Source organism: Ursus maritimus, unplaced genomic scaffold, assembly GCF_017311325.1.
Source record: "Ursus maritimus isolate PB19 unplaced genomic scaffold, ASM1731132v1 scaffold_6, whole genome shotgun sequence".
Classification (NCBI taxonomy): domain Eukaryota; kingdom Metazoa; phylum Chordata; class Mammalia; order Carnivora; family Ursidae; genus Ursus; species Ursus maritimus.
In genome coordinates, this window is record NW_024426774.1 from 34630954 (window position 1) to 34650073 (window position 19120).

General features: G+C 40.8%; 1 protein-coding gene and 1 non-coding gene across 2 annotated transcripts in view; both read right to left on the bottom strand.

The window, feature by feature from the left end:
• Window positions 1-3514: 3514 nt before the first annotated feature.
• The window catches only part of BUB1 (BUB1 mitotic checkpoint serine/threonine kinase), a 40552-nt gene continuing 24946 nt past the window's right edge, over window positions 3515-19120 (bottom strand). Inside the window, exons 17-25 of the mRNA XM_008700140.1 lie at window positions 18261-18348; window positions 14603-14841; window positions 13306-13449; window positions 7081-7196; window positions 6599-6760; window positions 6279-6436; window positions 6007-6181; window positions 5402-5508; window positions 3515-3829 (exon numbers count right to left, since the gene is read on the bottom strand). Of these exons, the coding sequence (XP_008698362.1) occupies window positions 3634-3829; window positions 5402-5508; window positions 6007-6181; window positions 6279-6436; window positions 6599-6760; window positions 7081-7196; window positions 13306-13449; window positions 14603-14841; window positions 18261-18348 (1385 nt within the window). The 3' untranslated portion in view covers window positions 3515-3633. The remainder of the gene's footprint in view (window positions 3830-5401; window positions 5509-6006; window positions 6182-6278; window positions 6437-6598; window positions 6761-7080; window positions 7197-13305; window positions 13450-14602; window positions 14842-18260; window positions 18349-19120) is intronic.
• LOC121101097 lies at window positions 16634-16773 on the bottom strand. The gene has a single exon (XR_005833054.1). It is a non-coding gene; the product is annotated as a small nucleolar RNA SNORA29 (small nucleolar RNA).

The following is a 19120-nucleotide window of genomic DNA, read 5'->3' on the forward strand; positions in this document are numbered from 1 at the left end:
TATTCATGGACCACTACGTTATCCCACCTGTTTGACAGTAAACAGTAACAGAGCAAACCTGGTCATGTAATTTTCTTCATGAGTGAGCCCTTTGGTCGGAGAGACTGGAGCGTTACTCCTGACTTGCAGCAGCCCCCTGTGGCCACCACGGGGCCCCACCGCCCCCTTCACGGGAACAGTCTCCGAGGAAGGGGCACAACAGGAGTTGTGGTGGCGATTGGCTCTTTTGTCCAGGTCTTTCTTCTGCCTTTCAGTGACCTTGTCACCCCCATGTTTCGGCACATGGTCTCCCCGCTGGGCACTTCATTCCTGTCTCCCGGTAGGGGGATGAGGCAACATGATTGTGTCAGCCCCTTGGGCTCTGAGCTCAAACCAGGTCTGCACCTTACAGGTCCTGCCCTTGGGAGCAGTCTGTCCGTCTTCTCCACTTCCTGCCTGAGAATGGGAACAATCGACGTCCTGGAAGCCTTCCGTGGAGGGTGGCAGTCAGTGCCAGCACGGCATCACTCACCCCCAGACTGTAACAGGAGACTGAAAACCTAGCCAGTCCAGAAATGGGTTTGTCTGAAACATTCCAGAATGGAACTGTTGGACAGATGGATTGACTCCAGGGATGAGGAAAACGGAGGACCAAGAATGAGGACTCCTAGGATCAGTGGCTGAGAAAGGTGCTGGAATGATAATAGCTTGCAGGTGTCCTTAGGGACTGTGCCAAATGCCCAGCTATTTAGGAGCTCTTACTTCTGATAGGCAGGAGTGACACCTGCAGTTCCTTAGTCTTAGGAAAAATAAAGTTTAGAATCATTGCCTTAGACCACAGATACGATCCAGCAGAAAAAGGCACTGAGAGGAGTCTCTGAATCTCCTAAGTGACCAGATAGAAGATTCTTAGCTAGAACTTAGAATGTGGAGTCTGGGGCCAAGAATGAATAGGAAATGCCTTGACCCAAGATAGATATTAAATCCGAACCCACACTGAGTCTAGCCAATGTTGGAGCACTTAGGATGACCCGCACCCTTTCTCAGCTTTGCAGGAGACATGGATGGGTAAGACCCAGCTCTGTCGTCAGGGAAACTTCAGTCTCGTGACTGGAGTGAGCTGCGTTTCCTCCCTCCCAGTGCTGACTTCTCATGCATCCGTTTCCGCTGTCCTTTAGATAGAGCTTTTTTCCTTGTGCAGATAAACATTGTGTGTGCGTGTGCGTGCGCGCAATGCAGACAATTTGTAATTAAATAAAGATGATTGCTATAATTTGTACCAGGTACGGACAAAAAAAAAAGACTATTTGGCAGAAATGCTTAAAGTAACTTTGTTCAGATGGAGCGTTTCTCCTTGGAGACAAGGCTGTTGCTAGGAAATGAGACTGTGAAGTTTATTTAAGTAAAGCCCTTGGCACAGATCAGACACCAGATGGGCACCAGCAGTGCTGGGACGACATCGCGGTCAGGCTGAGATTGTTGGTGGGAATAACACGGAGGTTCTTGGGAGTGTGACAGAAGTTGAAGATCCAGTAATAACGAATGGGCTGGTGGGAACAAAGGACATGGCGACAGGGGCCAGACGCTAAGTGTCCTCCCCGCCCAAGATTGAAGGCACCCACAGCTGCCTTCCACAGAGGGACACACTTCGCTCTTAGTTTAGAAAACAGCACCCTTATCTTCTTTTGTCTTGCTTTCCTCTCAAAACAGTCATTTTCAAAAGGAAAAAAAAAACCTCCACAAACTTGGCTCTATCAGTACTCGGTTATTTTGACACTTTGAGTAAATATGGAAAGGTGGGTAAGAAACCTGGAAAAGTGTCAATAATTCACATTTGTAAGAAGAAATGGGTGGGTACTTCTTCAACATGATAAAACATGTCTCCTTCAGGCCAGGGTCTTGAACTTATTGGATCAACATGGGAGCCGCACTACAGCAGGAAGCGGGGAGGCCCAGTGCCACCACGCTCAGTCCTCTTCTCTTGGTCCTAGGCAACAGCCAGCAAGAGAAAAATCACCACTGAAAAATTGGGAAAGTCACACACAGGATTTTCATAGTGAAGACTATTTACTGGGAAACTTCAAAAGAATCGTCTGAAAAGCTTTTTTTTTTTTTTTCCAGAAAACAACAGGCTTTATATATTCAGACTACCAGCTAGGAAAAAATGGAAAAAATTAGTTCTGATTTAAGCAAACAAAAGTTTAGTTCTAAGTATTTAAATTAGTACTAGTATCAAAAAATTAGAGGACCTTTTTTGTTTTTCCTTTTTTTTTAGATTTTATTTATTTGTCAGAGAGAGAGAGAGAAAAAGAACAAGCAGGGGGAACAGCAGGCAGAGGGAGAAGCAGGCTCCCCGCTGAGCAGGGAGCCCGATGCGGGACTCGATTCCAGGACCCTGGGATCATGACCTGAGCAGAAGGCAGACGCTGACCAACTGAGCCACCCAGGCGCCCACTAACATAAAATTTTAAATGCACTCACCTTTGACCCAGCAATTTGTTTCCAGGATTTTACAGATACATCATATAATGAAATATTACACAGTCATTAACAAAAACTGAGACCATCTTATATGTAAATATAGTCTATACATTAAATTTAAAAAATCATAATTATGCCAGTTGTATGAAAAATATACAGAAATATGCATAGAATCACTTTTGGAAAGATTAAAAAGAGTGAGTCATGCTTGCCTCTGGAATGGGGTACCTGGTGGCTGGGAGTTAAGGGTAGGAGGAGGAAGTTCACTCTGTGCTCTTGAATTGGGTGTCACCTCCGATTTGTTTTCATCATAATGCTAAAGAAAGGAGGGAGGGATAGAGAAACGAAGTTCAGGTTATAGGATCCTTCCAGCTTTAAGAGTCAATAAATGCTAAGTTGGCTGCTATAATTTTAGAGGTAGTTAATGATTTATACAGCTTATAAAACTATTTTCAAGATGGGAGATGTTCCTTTGGTACTTTAAAAAATTAAGAAGCTTAAGATTTATACCTGTAATATTTCCCAGGGACAGCACCGAAGAACGGCACAATAAAGAACAGGCAAGTTTTGGGGCACCTGGGTGGTTCACTCAGTTAAGCGTCAGACTCTTGATTTTAGCTCAGGTCATGATCTCAGGGTCTCGGGATCGAGCCCGGCCTGGGGCTCCTCGCTCGGCGGGAAATCTGCTTGAATATTCTCTCTTTCCCTCTGCCCCTCCCCTCATTCTCTCTCTCAAATAAATAAATAAATCTTTACAAACAAAAAGAACAGGAAAATTTTACCCATAAAAACTTGTAAATCCTTTAAATATCTTTGGAGAATTTTTGTTTATTATATACAAATACAAACCCTCAACTTAGAAAAAAGCTGCCTTGCCCCCTTTTTGGCTTAAAGTGAACAGGACAGTGTTAAGTGATTTTAGAGAATGTTCGGATCCAAATTATTCTCACGCAAATGCCTGCATCCCAAGAGGCGCCCCCTCAGCCTGCTCTGCGGGGCGACCTTACCAGGTGTATACTTGCTGAAATATTTGTTAACAATCAAGTCACGTGGGTATATTTTGTGGACTTTATTTTTAAGAAACATTTATATAAACAATAAATGTGGAAAACATCAAGGGTCAAAGTGAGCAGGCCAGCATTTACAAAGTGATTTTTAGGGAACGTCCATATTTTATTTTCGAGAACGCTTATATTCCAAGAGCAGTACAATCAGCCTGTTACGTAGGGTCTTGATCTTGTTTGTATAGTGTTGCTGAAATATTTTATTCAGCTTCTGCCTTAACAAGTCCAAAGATGGAAGATGATGACAGTCTGGAATATTCAACATGATGTGAAAGAATTCACTCCACATATCCAGATGAGGAAGTCTGGAGAGACAACGCATAAGGACAAGATAAAGTGTAGTGTTCAACAGGCTGGGCACCCTCGCTCCTGCCTCTGGCTTCCACACGTCGGGAGAGCTGAACAGAACTTCACCTGAACACAACTTAATGCACCAGGAATCGGGATGTTGCATTTCTTGTAAGTAAGAGAAATTAAAGATCCAATGGAATGTCTTATATATACTTCACTCCGAATGAATGACTTAAGTAATCTTAGTGCAGTAATAGGTCTTCAGTAGAAGAACTTTCTCTTTTATTTATTTTTAAGGAAATCAATCTGCTGTTGGCTAGCTTTATGTCCCATACTTCCAGCGTCTGAGAAGCTGGCTGAATGGTTCTGACGAGCCCAACGGCGTATGTGCCGGGACCAGGTGGCCAGGCTGGACTACCAGGATGGAGCTCAGAGTCAGAGTTCCACCTCCTGGGTGCATTCAAATTAACTGCAAAACCCCCACGGCGTGAAGATAAGGCCCTGGGGAGAAAGGACACAACTAGATTCAGCCCATTACTGTCAGGCCTGTTGAGGGGTAAGACTTTTCTCCGCACTGGTGGTCAGAGACAGAGCCTTCTGAGTAACTCTCTGGTCCTTTGAGTATGAGTAAGAGAAGGAATAAAGTATTTGCGAAATTTGATGACTCATTATGCAGAATAAATCGGAGCTGTTCTAAGTTTTCCTTCAGGGCCTGAATCTAATCTTACTTATATACTGACGCTACATTTTGTAAAATTACTGCCAACTGCTTTTCTTTTTTTTTTTTTGGTTGGGGTGAGTGGGTGTGTACGTGAGGGGTTGGGGGAGTCCCAGCTTAAATTTCTTCAAGATACAAACATGTAAAACTCCATTAGGCTTTTTGGACACTAAAGGTGAGTGTACTTTTTCTACGTATGTTTTTATACCTCAAAAAAAAGTTAAAAGTGTAAGTGACATAATGAACATGCGTGTACCAAATACTCAACCACCACCAGTAGCTTACGCATGTGACATGGTGTTAAGAGAGTCATCTGTGTTGCTGGGAAGAGCTCTAGTCTAGTCGTTAATTTTCACTACCATTTTATAGATGAGAAAACAGTCTTACAAACACTAAAGTCACACAGGGATGGGACTTACAACCCTGCCCTGGGACAGCCAGCCGTCTTGTCACGTTACTTTATAACTGACAAAGCACCTTCACATCCATGATCTCCTTTGCTTCTTAGAAGAAACTTCTTAAAGCATGCTCGGCATTATAAAGGCAAGGAAACAAGTAAAAATCTAACAGTCAGTGACACCAGGTGATTTCTCTGAAGGGTAAAGAGAAACATTTGAGTGTGTACGGGGTGCCCACCACTCCGCCCGCTTCCACCGGGTCTGGGAGGGCATCGGCTGCGCCACGACTCGGAAGCCACAGTTGCTGAGTGTGTAACTCGCTCACTGTGTCCGCGTCCACCACGGGCTGCTTCGCCTCACTGCCCAGGGCGGGTTTTTCCAGGCAGTGATTTAGATCCGTTTTCCACCAGACGGAACCCAACATTCTGCTGTTTCTGCTCTTTCGCTGCAGCACCAACGCAAATACTCACCTCCTAAAAAGACCTTCGGGCTTCCAGACCCCTCCTTCATTTTTCACTTTCATGTAAGTGCCGAAGAGCATGCAGTACACCGTTGCAGCGACTCCGAAGTAATCAATCTGCAAAGGAGATCTAGGTGATTTACACGTGAGGACAGGAAGAGGTCTCTGGAACTTCCGCAGCTAGTTAAATAACCACAGGGTTTTACTTTTAAATAATGTGGGAAGCCATTTGCTCAGCTGATACGCGCTGAATGCCTGTCGGGGCTCTGCTGGAGGCAGCCCCTTGGAAAGCTGTCCTTCCCGAGGTACCATGTCCTCCTCAAGTCCTTCGTTTTGCTCTCTGGGGGCAAACGCGGCACTCCAGCCCCTCTGGCCCACGGTCAGCTTGGAAGTCCTCCCCCCGCCCCGGGGCTCTGGTGGTTGGCCTCCCCTGCCCGCTGAAGCCTCGAGCCGTGGGGTTTGCCCATCACTGAACACAATGCGCGAGCATGGTCTTAAATCCAAGGACAAGATGACGAGACCAGATCAAACAAACGAGATCCCCAAGTTCGTTTTTAAAATACAGCAAGTACCCTAAAGGAGACGACTTTCAAATCTCCCCCTGCGGTTCCGTACCTGGTAGGTCCACGGTTTGTTGCTGAGCATCTCAGTACACTGGAAACCAGATGTCTCACACTTGCCTGTAAATGTAGTTCCCTTTGGGAAAAGTTTCATATCTATGCTCTGACCCAGGTCAATCAGTGCCAGGCCGGCAGATACATCATCATCGTCACCGTCCTGTTCCAAAAATCTGTATTGAACACAAACAAGGGCCAGGCGGCATGAGCACAGGTAATAAAAGGCCGCTGGGGACACAGTAAGAACTGCGTTCAAAGCGCAACACTTGCCTATTTCCAAGGATGAAATTGTCTGGCTTGATGTCGCCATGAATGATCTCACAGTCGTGCACTTGCTCCATCATGAAGAGCATCCTGACCGCGAAGGACAGCACTAGCGCCTGAGGCATCACTTTTTCCGGGGTGTTTTTATACAGGTTAATAGCATTCTAGAAACAACAGAGAGTGGAATCCTGAATTGGTTGCCCAGGATGGATGAGATCTCAAGAGCTTTGCCCCCACCTATCACTCCAACTACAAAAGGTACGTGCCAGGCAGCCCAACAACGGACTTCAGACTCATGTTCTCACCCTAATAATGAACACACTTACTAGCAGCGTGCCGTAGCTGTAGAGATCTCCTACTAACACACTGCCATTCTGGAAGAAGTGGGCAGAGTAGAATTGGATGAACATATGTCGCATGCTTGGCTTTAGTCTCTCCATCAGCTGGGTCCCGATGTAGAACTCCCAGGGGTTGCCAGGCTTCTGGACCTGCAAATCAGGTGTAAGACATTCATATCCAGCCTCGCGTTCTGGACGATGAGAGCCAGAGGGTAACTTCCGCCTCAGTAATGATTGTGGGGTAGAAAGTGATGACAAGCTATGGACTGTTGCTGAAGGATGGGACTTGCTGTGCCATCATTTCCATGGCAAGGCCATTCTAAATCCTTGCCACATGGTTTTTGTTTCTTTATTGTGGACAACAGACCTAAATGAAATCACCATTGTCTTGAAAAAGAAAAAAGAGGCTGACAAAATCAAGTTCTAAAATTCATTTCTATACTATACAATGAACTGCTCAGATTATTTACCTTTAAAACAAATTTCTGTTTATTTTTGGTATCATTCACTTCTCCGTGGGTAACTTCATAGACCTGGGCAAAGGCCCCTTCTCCAAGAAGGTGATCGACATAGACCAGCAAGGAACCTTGAAGACAGATGTGTCAAAATGAAAATGATTTTTGGTAAATTTTGTATCTTTAGAATTTTCTTGGTGCTTGATTGCTTTAATAAATACAAATGGATATAGCTCCCTCAGGAAATGTTTTTCCTGTCTTAAACGAGTTAAAACATCTGCCACAAAATAGCTCCCCTTTTTAAATGATGGGGGGGCGGGGAACAGAAGCTGTGCTGCTGGGCGCCAGGCCTGCCACTGAATGGCAGGAACAGGGCACACATCCTCTCTTCACCAATATTCTCACATCAAAGGGGTAATGCCCATGCTGTCTACTTGGCAGGACTGTCGTGATGTTAGAAAGAGCACACAAAGGTCCTCTGTAAAGTGCTGCACGAAGCTGTGCCATACACATGCCTTTGAAAAACGCAAGTGTTTTATACCTCGATAAGAAGGGCAAAGTATAATAGTACCAATATTTCTAACAGAATAATTACAATTTTTTTATTGAAGTAAAAATTTTATTTTAGAATAGTTTTCAATTTATAGAAAAGTTGCATAGACAGTAGAGTTTCTGTTTTCTCTGCACCCAGTTTCCCCTACTGTTAGTGTTTAATGACCACAGTACCTTTGTCCCAAAGACAGAACCCACATTGGTAGATTACTAAACCCACTCCTTATTTGGATTTCACTAGTTTTTCCTTAATCCGTCAAGTCTCCTTAGCCTCCTCCACTAGGCTGTAACAGTTTCAAACTTTTTGTTTTAGGTGACCATGACAGCTGCAAGGAATATTAGTCAGATAAATTGTAGAATGTCCCTTAAACTGGATTTGTCTTGCTATTTTTAATAACAGTGGGGTTGTTGGTTTGGGGAGAAAGACAACTGACATAAAATTGTAATAGATTTTAATTGATTTTAAAAAACCCACATGTTCAAAATCAAGTATAAAAAAGTAGACTTCTGGTTTCTGGCATGCTAAGGAGCTTGGAAGTCATCACTCCACCAATAATAATAATTAAAAAAACCAAAATCAACTGATAATCAACTAGTCTTCATAGATCCATTAAAGAACTCAAGTCATAGGGCAAACTGCTGCCCTTGAAACTGGGGAGACAGATCGGTGGATACAGAGAATAAAGTGCCAGAACCAAAGCCACCACTGGAGCCAGTATGAGGGGGATTACAACACAACTAATGCCTCAGATCTTATTTCAGAACAAGTCTCAAGGGAAGCTCGAAGCCAACAGGGGAGGCACAAATGGAAACTTTAGCCTCTACAATGGCAGCAAACAGTAAACAGCCTAATCTCAAGCCAGATAAATCTTACACTAGAGGCCTATTTTATCTTCGTTCCTTTTACCCAGTAGATCTGGCTTCCAACCAAAATTACAAGGCATACTAAAAGACAAAAAACAGCTTGAAGACACAGAGCAAGTATCAGAGCTAGACACAGATATAGCAAGGATTCTGGAATTACACCACCAGGAATTTTTTTAAAATTATGATTAATACGCTAAGGGCTGTAATGAGAAAAGGATAAAATTCAAGAGCAGATGGGAAATGTAAGCAGACAAATAGAAACTCTGAGAAGGAATCAAAAGGAAGTGTGAGGAAAAAACCCACTGTAACAGAAACGAAGACTGTCTTTGATGGGCTCTTCAAAAGGCTGTAAATGGCTGGGGAAAAAATCGTCAGCTTATAAGAATGCCAATAGAGACTTCCAAAACTAATTTGCAAATAGAAAAAAAATTTTTAAAAGATAGAAAAGAATGTTCAAGAGTTGTGGGACAAGTACAATTGGTGTGACATCTGTGTAATGGCAGTATTAGAAGGCAGAAGAAAATGAGGAACAGAAAAAATAGAGTAAGAATAGTTACGAAATTTCCAAAATTAATGACAGACACTAAAACAAGGATCTAGGAATTTTAGAGAACACAAGGCAGGAAAAATAGCCAGAAGTCTACACCCAGGCAAGTTGTATTCAAACTGTAGAAAATCAGAAAAGAAAAAAATATTGTAAGCAGCCAGTGGAATGAAACCACTTTACCTACAGAGAAGCAAGTAGAAGAATTACATTGACTTCTCTGGAAACCACACAAACAAGAAGAAAGTGGAGTAAGTGTTAAAAGGAAAAACCACCAATCAAAAATTCTGTATCCAGTGAAATTATCCTTCAGGAGTGAAGAAATAAAGACTAGCTCACACAAAGATTGAGGGAACCTGTCACCAGTAAGCTTGACTTGCAAGAAATGTTAAAAGAAGTTCTTCAGAGAGAAGGATGAGGAGATAGTCCAGAAACTCAGATCAGAAGAGTGCAGGAAAAAGCAATAAATGAAGATAAAATAAAATCTTTTATTTTTCTTATTCTTAATTGATCTGACATAAGTATTCAAAATAATAATTGCTTCAATGTATTCAGTAAGCACAGCTTAAAAAAAAATGAGTGACAGTACTGTTACACGGGATAGGAGGGAAGAATTGGTAATGCTCTCTTATAAGGTACCTGGCATTACCTGTGCAGTGTTATAGTGTTCGTTAAAGGTGGACTTGGATTAGTTCTAAATGTATACTGCAAACTCTAGGGCAACTACTAAAAACAGAAAAAATGAGGTATAATTGAAATGCTAGTAGAGAAAATGAAATCACAGAAATACCCAAGTAACACCAGAGAAGACAGAAAGAGGAGACAATAAAGGAAACAAAGAACAAGGGCAATGAATAGAAAACAGTAAAAAATATAGTAGATATTAATCCAGCTATATCAGTAATCTTTCTAAATACCAGCAGACTAAATATACCAATGAAAACAGAAACGATCACAGTAGATAAAAGACCCAGCTATATGTTGTCTACGAGAAAAACACCTTAAATATAAAGACATACATAGATTAAAAGTGAAGGGGTGGAGAAAGATACACCATGCTAACATTAATAAACAGAAAGCTGGAGTATCTATACTAATTTCAGACAGAGCAGGTGTCAGAGCAAGGAAAATTATCAGGCATAAAACGGGGCATTGGATGATGATAAAGGATCAGTTTTCCAAAAAGACATAACAATCCTTAATGTGTATGTGCCTAACAACAGAGCATCAAAATAGTGAGGCAAAAATTGATAGAACTGCAAGGAGAACAGATGAATTCACTATCCTAGTTGGAGATTTCTACACCCCTCTATCAGTAACTGACAGGATCAACAGGCAAAAAATCAGTAAGGGCATGACTGACTTGAACAGCAGCACCAATCAACTGGATCTGATTAACATTTGTAGAATACGTCACTTAACAACAGCAGACTGTACGTACTTTCAAGCTCACATGGAACATTCACCAAGATAGACCATTCTGGGCCATAAAACACACCTTTACCAAATTAAAAAACAACAACAAAAAGAAATCATACAAAGTATGTACTCCAACCACAGTGGAATTAAACTAGTAATCAATAACAAACAGTAAGATAGCTGGAAAGCCCCCAAACACTTGGAGATTAAACAACACATATTAAAATAACACATTAACCAACGAAGAAATCTTGAGAGATTTAAAAATATCTTGAACTAAAAGAAAATGGAAACACAATTTAAAATTGTGGGGTGCAGCAAAAGCAGTGCTTAGAGTGAAATTTATAGGATTAAATGCATATGCTAGAAAAGAAGAAAGATCTAAAATCAGTAATTTTAGCTTCCACCTTAGAAAACTAGACAAAGAACAAATTAAATCCAAAGTAAGCAGAAGAAAAAATAATCAGAGCAGGCAAAACAAAACAAAACAAGAAAAAACTGCCTGCCTAATGAAGACAAAAGAAAAAAATTGCCTAACTAAGACAAAAAATATTAGAGCAGACATCAATGAAATTGAAAATAGAACATCAGCAGAGAATATCAATGAAACAAAAAGCTGATTCTTTGAAAAGATCAATAAAATCCATAAGCCCCTACCAGGCTACCTAAGAAAAAAAGGGAAAGGACATAAAATACTAATACTGGAAATGAAAGAGAGGACATTACTATAGATCCCATGAATTAAAAGGATAATAAGGGAATACTCTGAACAACTCTGTGCCTACAAATTTGATAACCTAGATGAAACGAACCGATTCCTTGAGAGACATACTCTACCAAAACTCACATAGGAGTATGAGGTAAGAAATCGAATCATTAGTAACTTTCCTAAACAGAAAGCACCAGGACCAGATGGGTCCTCTGGTGAATTCCACCAAATATTTAAGAAATTGTACCAATTCTCTACAATCTCTTTCAGAGGATAGAAGCAGAATGAATCCTTCCTAACCCCCTCTATGAGGCCAGCATTACCCTAATCCAAAACCAGACAGATACACCACAAGAAAACTACAGAGCAGTATCTCTTATTAACAGAGATGTAAAAATCCTCAACAAAATATTAGCAAATCAAATCCAAAACAAGTATAAAAAGAATTATTTACCATGACCAAGTGGGATTTAATCCAGGTATGCAAGTCTGGTACAACATTCAAAAATCAATAATGAATCTCTATCACCTGAACAGACTAAAAAGAAAAATCACATGATCTTATCATAAAAACAGAAAAAGTGTTTGATAAAATCCAACACCCATTCATGATAACTTTCTGCAAACCAGGAATAGAGGGAAAAGCCTCACCACAAAAGATATATAAATGGCAAATAAACAAAAAATGTACAATATCATATGTAATTAGGGAATTGCAAATGAAAAACACTAATGATAATTACACTTCTATCAGAGCAGTCAAACCCAAACAACTGACCACACCAAATGATGGCGAGGATATGGGACAACAGAGCTCTCGTTCATTGCTGGTGGGATTACAAAATGGTACGAACTCCACTGGAAGGCAGTGTGGCGGTTTCTTACAGAAGTAAACACACGCTCACAACATCACAACTCCTTGGTATTTATCCAAATGAATTGAAAACTTACATCCACACGAAAATTGCATGGGAATTTTATAGCAGCTTTATTCATAATTGCCAGAACTTGGAAGCAACCAAGACGTCCTTCAATAGGTGACTAGATAAACTGGTACATTGCACAATGGAATATTACTCAGCGATTGTAAAGATAGAGCTTTCAAGTCATGAAAAGACATGGAGGAATCTTAAATGCATATTGTTAAGTGAAAAAGCCAATCTGAAAAACTTGTATACTGTATGATTACAACTATATGACATTCTGGAAAAGGCAAAACTATGGAGACAATAGTCAAAAGATTAGTGCTTGTCAGGGTTTTAGGTAGAAGGGAGAAATGATGAATAGATGGAGCACAGGGGGTTTTGGGGTCAGTGAAACTATGACACTGTAATGATGGATACTGGTCATTATACATTTGTCAAACCCCACAAACCGTACAACACAGAGAATGAACCTGAATGTAAACTGTGGACTTTAGTTAATAAAAATGTATTAATATTGGCTCATCAACTTTAACAAATGTACTGCACTAATGCAAGATGTCAATCGGGGAAGCTGTGTGTGTGTGTGTGTGTGTGTGCGTGTGCGTGTGTGCGTGTGTAAAGTATCTTGCTAGAAGTCTTGCTCCCACTATTATTCATATCCACCCTGTTAACCATTTTTCTTAGTTTTGAGTATACTTCAAGGATTCGCTAGAAATAGCATTGCATATGAATATATGTTATCTTCCCCTTTTTAAGAAATAAAAGGCAGCATATAATACTAGTCTGCCCTTAACAGCATGTTTTGGACATCAATCCCTAGCAGTACAGAGCAAGCTATATTTTACTGTAGAGCTGTCCCACAGACACCTGTGTTGTTTCCAATCTACTGTTTTTACACGCACATATGTCATTTTGAATGTATGCAAGCAGATCTACAAGAAATTCTTAAAAGTGGATGTCTAAAAGTATATGCCTTTGTTTACTTTGATAGATACTGCCAAATTGCCATCTATAAGTGATAGTCTCAACAGCAATCAAATTCTAACGGTCATGGTTTAACAAAATGTTCTCAGCTTAGTCCTCTAGATAATCTAGAACTCTTTACTTGAGGGGGGGTGAGGCACAGGGGTGGTACCAGAAGGAGAATCACACACGCATGAGTTACCATCAACTTCCCATATAGAAGCAAGAGTTTAGAGTTTTATTACCCATATAGTCCTTACCCAGTTGGATCTCAGTCTTGGGCTTGATGGCTGGAAGTTTACACTGCCATTCGTAAGTATTTGGATAGGATCTCACTGGTTTAGAAAGCCCAGATAAAAGTTCAAGAATCAATGTATCATCCCATGGATTCTCAACAGTCAAGTCTTAAAAGGAATGGGAACAAAAAAAAGAAAATGAATTCAGTACCCAAGGTACCAAGAATTTTCCCAAAGAAGCTACAGATAAAACAAGTACAGACATTCATTAAATACGAGTTCAAAAGCCTTATCTTTAAAAGAGCATGGATTCAAGTAATCACCATTTGCAAAAATCAAAATGGCTAGTTCTATACAGTTGTTATTTGTGATCAAAAAATTTAGATAAGTATTTAATTGTGACAAAGGAAGCGAACACCAAAGGCATCTGTTCCACTTGCCTGGAACTGCTAGATTCTGCCTTTAACAGAATTATGTCTGACTGGATGTCAGTTACTTCTAACATGCTCAGATATATATTTTGTAACTTGCTCTCCCACTCGTATCTACAAAATGCAAAGACTTTCAATACTTATACTATCTATGAGCAATCTGCTTGCATGAGATGTACTTTGGGTTCACAAAAAAATCATTTTTAAAGGGAAGAATAAAGCTGCTGTTTAATTTAGCATGCTATAAAAATTTTAGTCATAGTTACCAAAGACTAATCCTGCATGGTTAACATTTACTTAGTGCTAAGCGTACGTAGGACCCTGTTCTGAGTACTTTATGTTTAGTAATTCAGTTGGTCCTCATAAGAAGACTCTGAAGTAGGACCATCACCCCCACTTTATAGAAAAGGAAAGAGAGCCACAGAGAACTGAAGTAATCTTGGCCAAGATCGTGTGACTGCCTAAGAGCGGGGAGCCAGGATTAGAACCTAGTCCGTCTTCAGAGTCTGTATTCTTAACCATGATGCGAGAATATCCAAGGCCATTTCTGTGTGACCAGGGGAAAGGAGGTAAGCCCGGAGCCTGTTTCCTCAGCTGTAAAATGGGGATCCCAGTCTTAAATTCAAAGCCTGCCATAGTAGGCCCTCCAGTTCTAACTCCCTCCTCCAACAGTAGTAATTTTGACACCCTCTAAAATAAAACGAATTAATTTGCCCTTCAAGTGCGTTACTGTTGTACCGCCCGGTGACCCAGTTTGCAAGTTCTGTCTGAACTTGTGTTCTACTCAGTGACATTCCATTCCCTGTCTTTGAGCTTCTTTCATGGAACAGCTTTTCCCGGGCTATTGTCCTTATTCAGGGACACAATTAAGACTGAACATCTGTTCGTACTTGAAGCATCGACATTCTCAAGTGAACTAGTCTGCATCCGTTCTGCTCGGCGCCCAGCGCTGGCGTCCGGCGGCTCTTCTGCAATGACGAGGTTGGTGTCTGTGAGTTTACAAGCCTCAAGGCTCTGCACTACCTCGCTGGTCAGCACGCCACCTGCGGCAGGCTGGCTCCCACGGAGCAAGGGTGCCGAAGATACGTCTGCAGGGAACGCTGGTTCTAGGCTTTTCTCTTGAATTGGACTGGATGTGTTAAAGGGATAGACAAGACGAAACAAAACACATGATTACAAGTCTATTGGGTTTGATCACAAAAAAGTCCCACAAAACAGTTTCCTTTTCATTCTGTGAATGACACTTCAAAACTGCTTTACAAAGAGTTGATTAAAGCATTTTCTTCAGACAAATATATGCAAAAACACAGCCAGTAGAGTATGAGTAGAAATAAGAGATGGAAATATAGTCAATAAATAGGTGAGGGAACACAATGGATATTCTTTAGTGGGAAGCATGAGGGGTGGGCTTATTTCCCCAAGATGTCATCAGCTGGGGATCAAGACTGAATATTGAACTCTATTCCAAAACGGCTCCTTTTACAGCACTGAAACAAACAGAAGATGTCATCACCCAACAACCTAACAAGCTTCTTTCTGTACACACACGTATCGGGTCGATCTGCATCATTCATGGACCCCATATCTGTAAATTCTCCTACATGCTAAAACTCACTCGTAATCCCCGAATCAGTTCTCATGGTGCTTTTGCAGACATGCAGAATGGAGAAAACGTTTAGTCACCCAACATACACCATCCCAGGGGAAGTGGAATAAGGCAATGAATGCTCTGCGTTCTTGTGTCGGCTCTCACACTGTAAACCAGTGTCCTTTCGCAGTACACTTAGTAACATGTTTTCTGTGTTTTTGTGATTTCACTGTTTAAAATGTCCCCCCAAGTGCAGTGCTAAAGTGTGGTCTAGTGTTCCTAAGCGCGAGAAGGCCGCCATGTGTCTTACAGGGAAACGTGTTAGATAAGTCGCGTTCAGATAGGAGTTATAATGCTGTTAGCCCTGGGTTCAATGCTAATAAGCCAACCATATTTATTAAATAAGGTGTCTTTAAACAAAATGTTGTGGACAGAGGTTCACAGAAACCTAACTAGGAACTAGGAATGATGGTTCAGTGTTGGGTAATTCAGGGTTTGCAGTGAGTTTATACAAAATAACAAGTGCAAATAGTAAGAGTCGACTGTGGATCTCCGCATGCATAAACTCCGCCTTTACACCCACACACACACAAACACATGTGTGAGTACGCATCGTTGTAAAAATAAATATGTACACGCAACGTCACGTTGCATTCTTACTTCTTGACAGGCATTTTTCCTAGTAGGAATTTTTTTTGAAAAGAAACTAGGTTTGGAATAATTTCAGATTTAAAGAAATGTTGCAAAGATCATAGAAAATTCCCATATACTCCTCACCCCATTTCCTCAAACATTACCATTTCACGTGACAGCAGCTCCTCTGTCAAAGCCACTAAATCCACGTTTTTTATACTACTCTTCACTAACCTCCAAACTTCATTTGGATTTCACCAGTTTTCCCACAGGACCCTTTATTTGCTCCCGGATCTAATCGTGGATACCATGTTGTATTCAATTGTCGTGTCTCCTTACTCCCTTCCCATCTGTGACAGATTCTTAGTGTTTCCTACTTTCCAAGACCTTTTCAGTTTTGAGGAGTACTGGGCAGTTGGGTTCCTTTGATGTTTTCCTCATGATTAGACTGTGAGGAATGTTCCAGAGGTCAAATGCCCTTCTCAATGCATGACTACCATGAGCTGTCACTTGTGAAATTAACCTTGATCATTCGGTAAAGGTGGTGTCTGCCAGTTTCTCCATGGTCCTAGTGTGGATTTTAATCACTACCTGCCATTTAATTCAGTAGATGTATGCTGGAATACAACAATTCCCTGGTTTTTAGATATTAAAAGCATTTCCAACATTTTAACTAATTTTTAATTTTAATATTTTAATTAATTTTCTGTTCAGCCATTACATATAGGAGGAGGACACAAATAAATCCTCCCTCTTCAGATCATGGCAATTTTAATCTTTCCCACAAGCACAGCCACTAAGATCTATTATTGGGAGAAAATGTGGTAGTCAAATGGGAGTATTTCCAATATTTGTATTACAACACAACACATATTAGGGGTATCCATGAACACAGAAAAAAAGGCTTTCAAACCTATATAAATTGTTACTAGCTACCCGAGTACCCAAATTACTGTGGGTACATAAATTATTGATAAAACCCTTTTCCCTTCTCCATGAGAATTTGAGTTTTGGTTAACTTTCTAGTTCTTCTCCCTTGAAAACTGGAAAGGCAAGAGTATCACAGTCACCACTGCTTATGGTAAACCATAACCATGACTGGAACTGTATTCTAGTCGGAGAGAATAAGAAATATATGCTGGGAATCCACAGCTTCAGGCCTCCGGTACGAGGACTCTCGTAACGGGCCTATTCCTTGTGGGGACTCTGGCATCTAAATCGATAGTGTTGCAAGAGCCACTGATGCCATGGAAATAAGGCTTCTAAGCTAGGAAACTTCTGTACCTAAGGGTTTCCTTGTAACTTAATTGTCTCATGCAGGTCAAAGATGATAGCGTCTTGGATAGTTATTTCCCTGGCAACTGATTTTTGTCCTATATATTTCTGTATTAATCTTATGCCAAGTGTGGCCTATGGCAGTCTTGTGAGTCAAGTTTAGTCACGTGTAGAAGATTCCTGGTGGGCAGTAACAGACTGTGCCTATTGGGCAGAATTTTAAATTAAAAGGCAAGATCTGTTCATCAGCATTGATTTTATTATTAGGGAGTTAAGTATTTTCTACATGTTTATTCATTTTTTTTCTTTTCTAAGTTCTGCTCATGTCTTTCATCCAATTTATTTACTGGGGTCCTAGTTTAAGAAGAGGTTTTTAATAACAAGAGGCAGCACAACATAGTGGTGAGAGCAAGGCTTCTGAAATTAGAGATATGGGTTGAAATTACAGTGCTGCAAATTAGAAGCTGTATGACTTAAGTCATTTCTTTAACTCTCTAAACCTGGTTTCCTCATCTGTAATGATGGAAAAGAATAGTTCCTACAACTAAATTAACTAAGGATTAATTACAGGATATAGTACATAAGAAGTATCAGCATTACAATGGAATATAGCAAGTACTCAAAAGATGACAGCTACGTTCAGCGTCTGTTACATTAAGCAGACTATTCCAATAGGGTGGAATTTTACCTCTGCAGAACGCTCATGTATGCCACATCTGCGTTTTGTACCAATGCCTACGAGGCTCTTGTCCTCCTCTTGAAAGAAAGTTACTGCTTTTCTCAATTAGAATGGGTATAAAAAAACAAACATGTGTTTGCTCAGTTCTGCAATAGTCTTTCCACTAGGTCAAGGTCTTTGGCTGGTAAGAGTAAGGCGGTTCTGCTCTCAAAATGAGCAGAAGTCACTCACAGGAAGTGCTCCCACAGATCTCCGCTACCCCGGCTGCTGCTCACTGCCCTGATGGATCCAGTGTTTAGGTTTATCACCGGATGTGTATCTATAGAGAGTAGCTTCCGGCTTTTACCTGCAAGTCAAAAAAATCTCACAATACCTGAACTTTCTGTCTTTGGAGGGTCCCGCCATGTTTTCTTCACGAGAATCCAGAGTCACATGGGTGCACTCTTTTGTAACCACATTTTCTGAAAAACGTAGACAATTAGAGACAGACACTATGCATACATATGATCTGATATGGTTATAAAGTCCAGAATTCCTTTTTATACTGAATTTTGTTATAATTTCAAAATGGTATTCCATGGTAAAATGTTCCATAACATTTTTAAAATGGGGGAAAAAATCAGTAAAAATATTATTACTACTAATATTGGTGAGCATTTCAACTTCACACATCCAATCCTTCAAGAGGAAAGGGTCCAAAGGGTGGCAGGCCCGCTGTGGGCAGAGTGAGCAGCCCGAGATGTTACTGGTAGGGGTGGAGGGCACACCGGGCTTTAGGAGAACCCGAGGACAAGGACATGGAGAGTAAAACACCGCAATGCATCTGGGGGGCAGAGATTTGGGCGTCTTTCCGTCTGACTGCTTTATTTAGTCAGTTAGTGTTTAGCTGATTAAACTGATTTATTAGAGTGTTTACATCAGGAAGATACCTGGCAATACTTACCATCACTCCCTTTAACCAAAAACAAACGAATAAATAAATAAAAACTACGGGAAGACAAACCGGATAGGCAGAAATGTGGAGTATGTATACTACATATGTATACACAGCACTATAAATAGCCAAGTATTACACTGGACTAAATGTTATCAGATATTGTGTCACCAGACAGGTGCTAATACTTTTTAGAACTAGAACATTAGCTTCTATTTATTCAACCGAAGTGCAAATACTCCAAGAATAGCCAATATTGACTCTCTGAAAGACTCAACTGATTAAACTCGTTTTCCCCA